At 46.0% G+C, this 1,208-nt stretch overlaps 1 protein-coding gene across 1 annotated transcript in view; it reads right to left on the reverse strand.

Annotated features, from left to right (window-relative positions):
* LOC106001809 (cytochrome P450 2G1-like) overlaps positions 1-1,208 on the reverse strand; it is a 17,232-nt gene that overhangs the window by 8,413 nt on the left and 7,611 nt on the right. Inside the window, 1 exon segment of the mRNA XM_013036784.1 lies at positions 718-772. Within this exon segment, the coding sequence (XP_012892238.1) occupies positions 718-772 (55 nt within the window).

Consider the following 1,208-nt stretch of genomic DNA (forward strand, 5'->3'; position numbering starts at 1 on the left):
CCTGTCATCACAGCTACTCAGGAGGCTGAGATCTGAGGATTGCTGTTTGAAGCCAGCTTGGACAGAAAAGTCCATCAGACTCTTATCTCCAATGAAATCACAGAAAAATCTGGAAGGGACACCATGGCTCAAAGTGGTAGATTGCTAACTTTGAGCAATAGGAGCTTAGGGACAGCACCCAGGCCCTGAGTTCAAGCCCCACAAGTGAAAAACATAAAAGTTAATAAAAAAGAAGGCAAGAAAGGGCAGGAGGTGTTTCTGTCAGGGTAGCTTGGGCAGAGGCTGGTCTGGATTTTGCAAACACCATGGAGGTATAGATCTTGAGTTGGGGAGATTAATTTTTATCTCCAGTACAAATTATTGTTCACCTCTGAAGGTAAAAATCCTTGTGTGCTTAGTTGTGTTTTGTTTGTGTTGTTATTGGGGCTTAGACTCCGGGCCTGGGCACAGTCCCTGAGCTTTTCCACTCAAGGCTAGAGATCTACCACTTGAGCCACAGCTCCATTTCTAGTTGTTTTTTTTTTTGCTGAAATAAGAGTCTCACAGAATTTCCCGCCTAGGCTGGTTTTGTACCACAATCCTCAGCTCTCAGCCTCCTCTGTAGCTAAGATGACAGGCATGAGCGACCAGCACCTGGCATATCTTGCCTTTTCAAGATGGTATCTTCCTTTCTTCCTGTCAGAGGAGTGGGAGATGCCAGCTCAGCTCACCTTCTACCTGAGGATATTTCATTAAGAGCAACATTCCATAGCGTAGGGTCGAGCTCACTGTTCTGTGCCAGCAAAGAAGAGATTGAGGGTGGTGAGCACCAAATGCCTGAGGCTGAATTCTGTGTGTGGATCCTTTTTATCCTGGGAGAGAAGGAGATCATGAATAGGATTATCTTCTTCTTTCTCTTTCTTTCTCTGTGTTTTTTGGGTTCCCGCCCCTCTCCCCCCCACCTCCCTGCAATGTAAAATGTAGATTTCTATGTGTGAGTCCTGGGCCTTGAACTCAGGCCTGGGTGCTATCCTTTCACTGCTTTGCTCAAGAATAGCACTCTACCACTTGAGCCATAGCATTACTTCTGGCTCTTTGGGGATGAATCTCCTATGGACTTTCCTGCCTGGGCTGGCTTTGAACCATGATCCTCAGATCTCAGCCTCCTGAATGTCTAGGATTACAGATGGGAGTTACTGATGCCTAGCAAGGTAGATATTTTTGGAAAT

The sequence above is a fragment of the Dipodomys ordii genome, unplaced genomic scaffold, assembly GCF_000151885.1.
Source record: "Dipodomys ordii isolate 6190 unplaced genomic scaffold, Dord_2.0 Scaffold442, whole genome shotgun sequence".
Lineage (NCBI taxonomy): Eukaryota > Metazoa > Chordata > Mammalia > Rodentia > Heteromyidae > Dipodomys > Dipodomys ordii.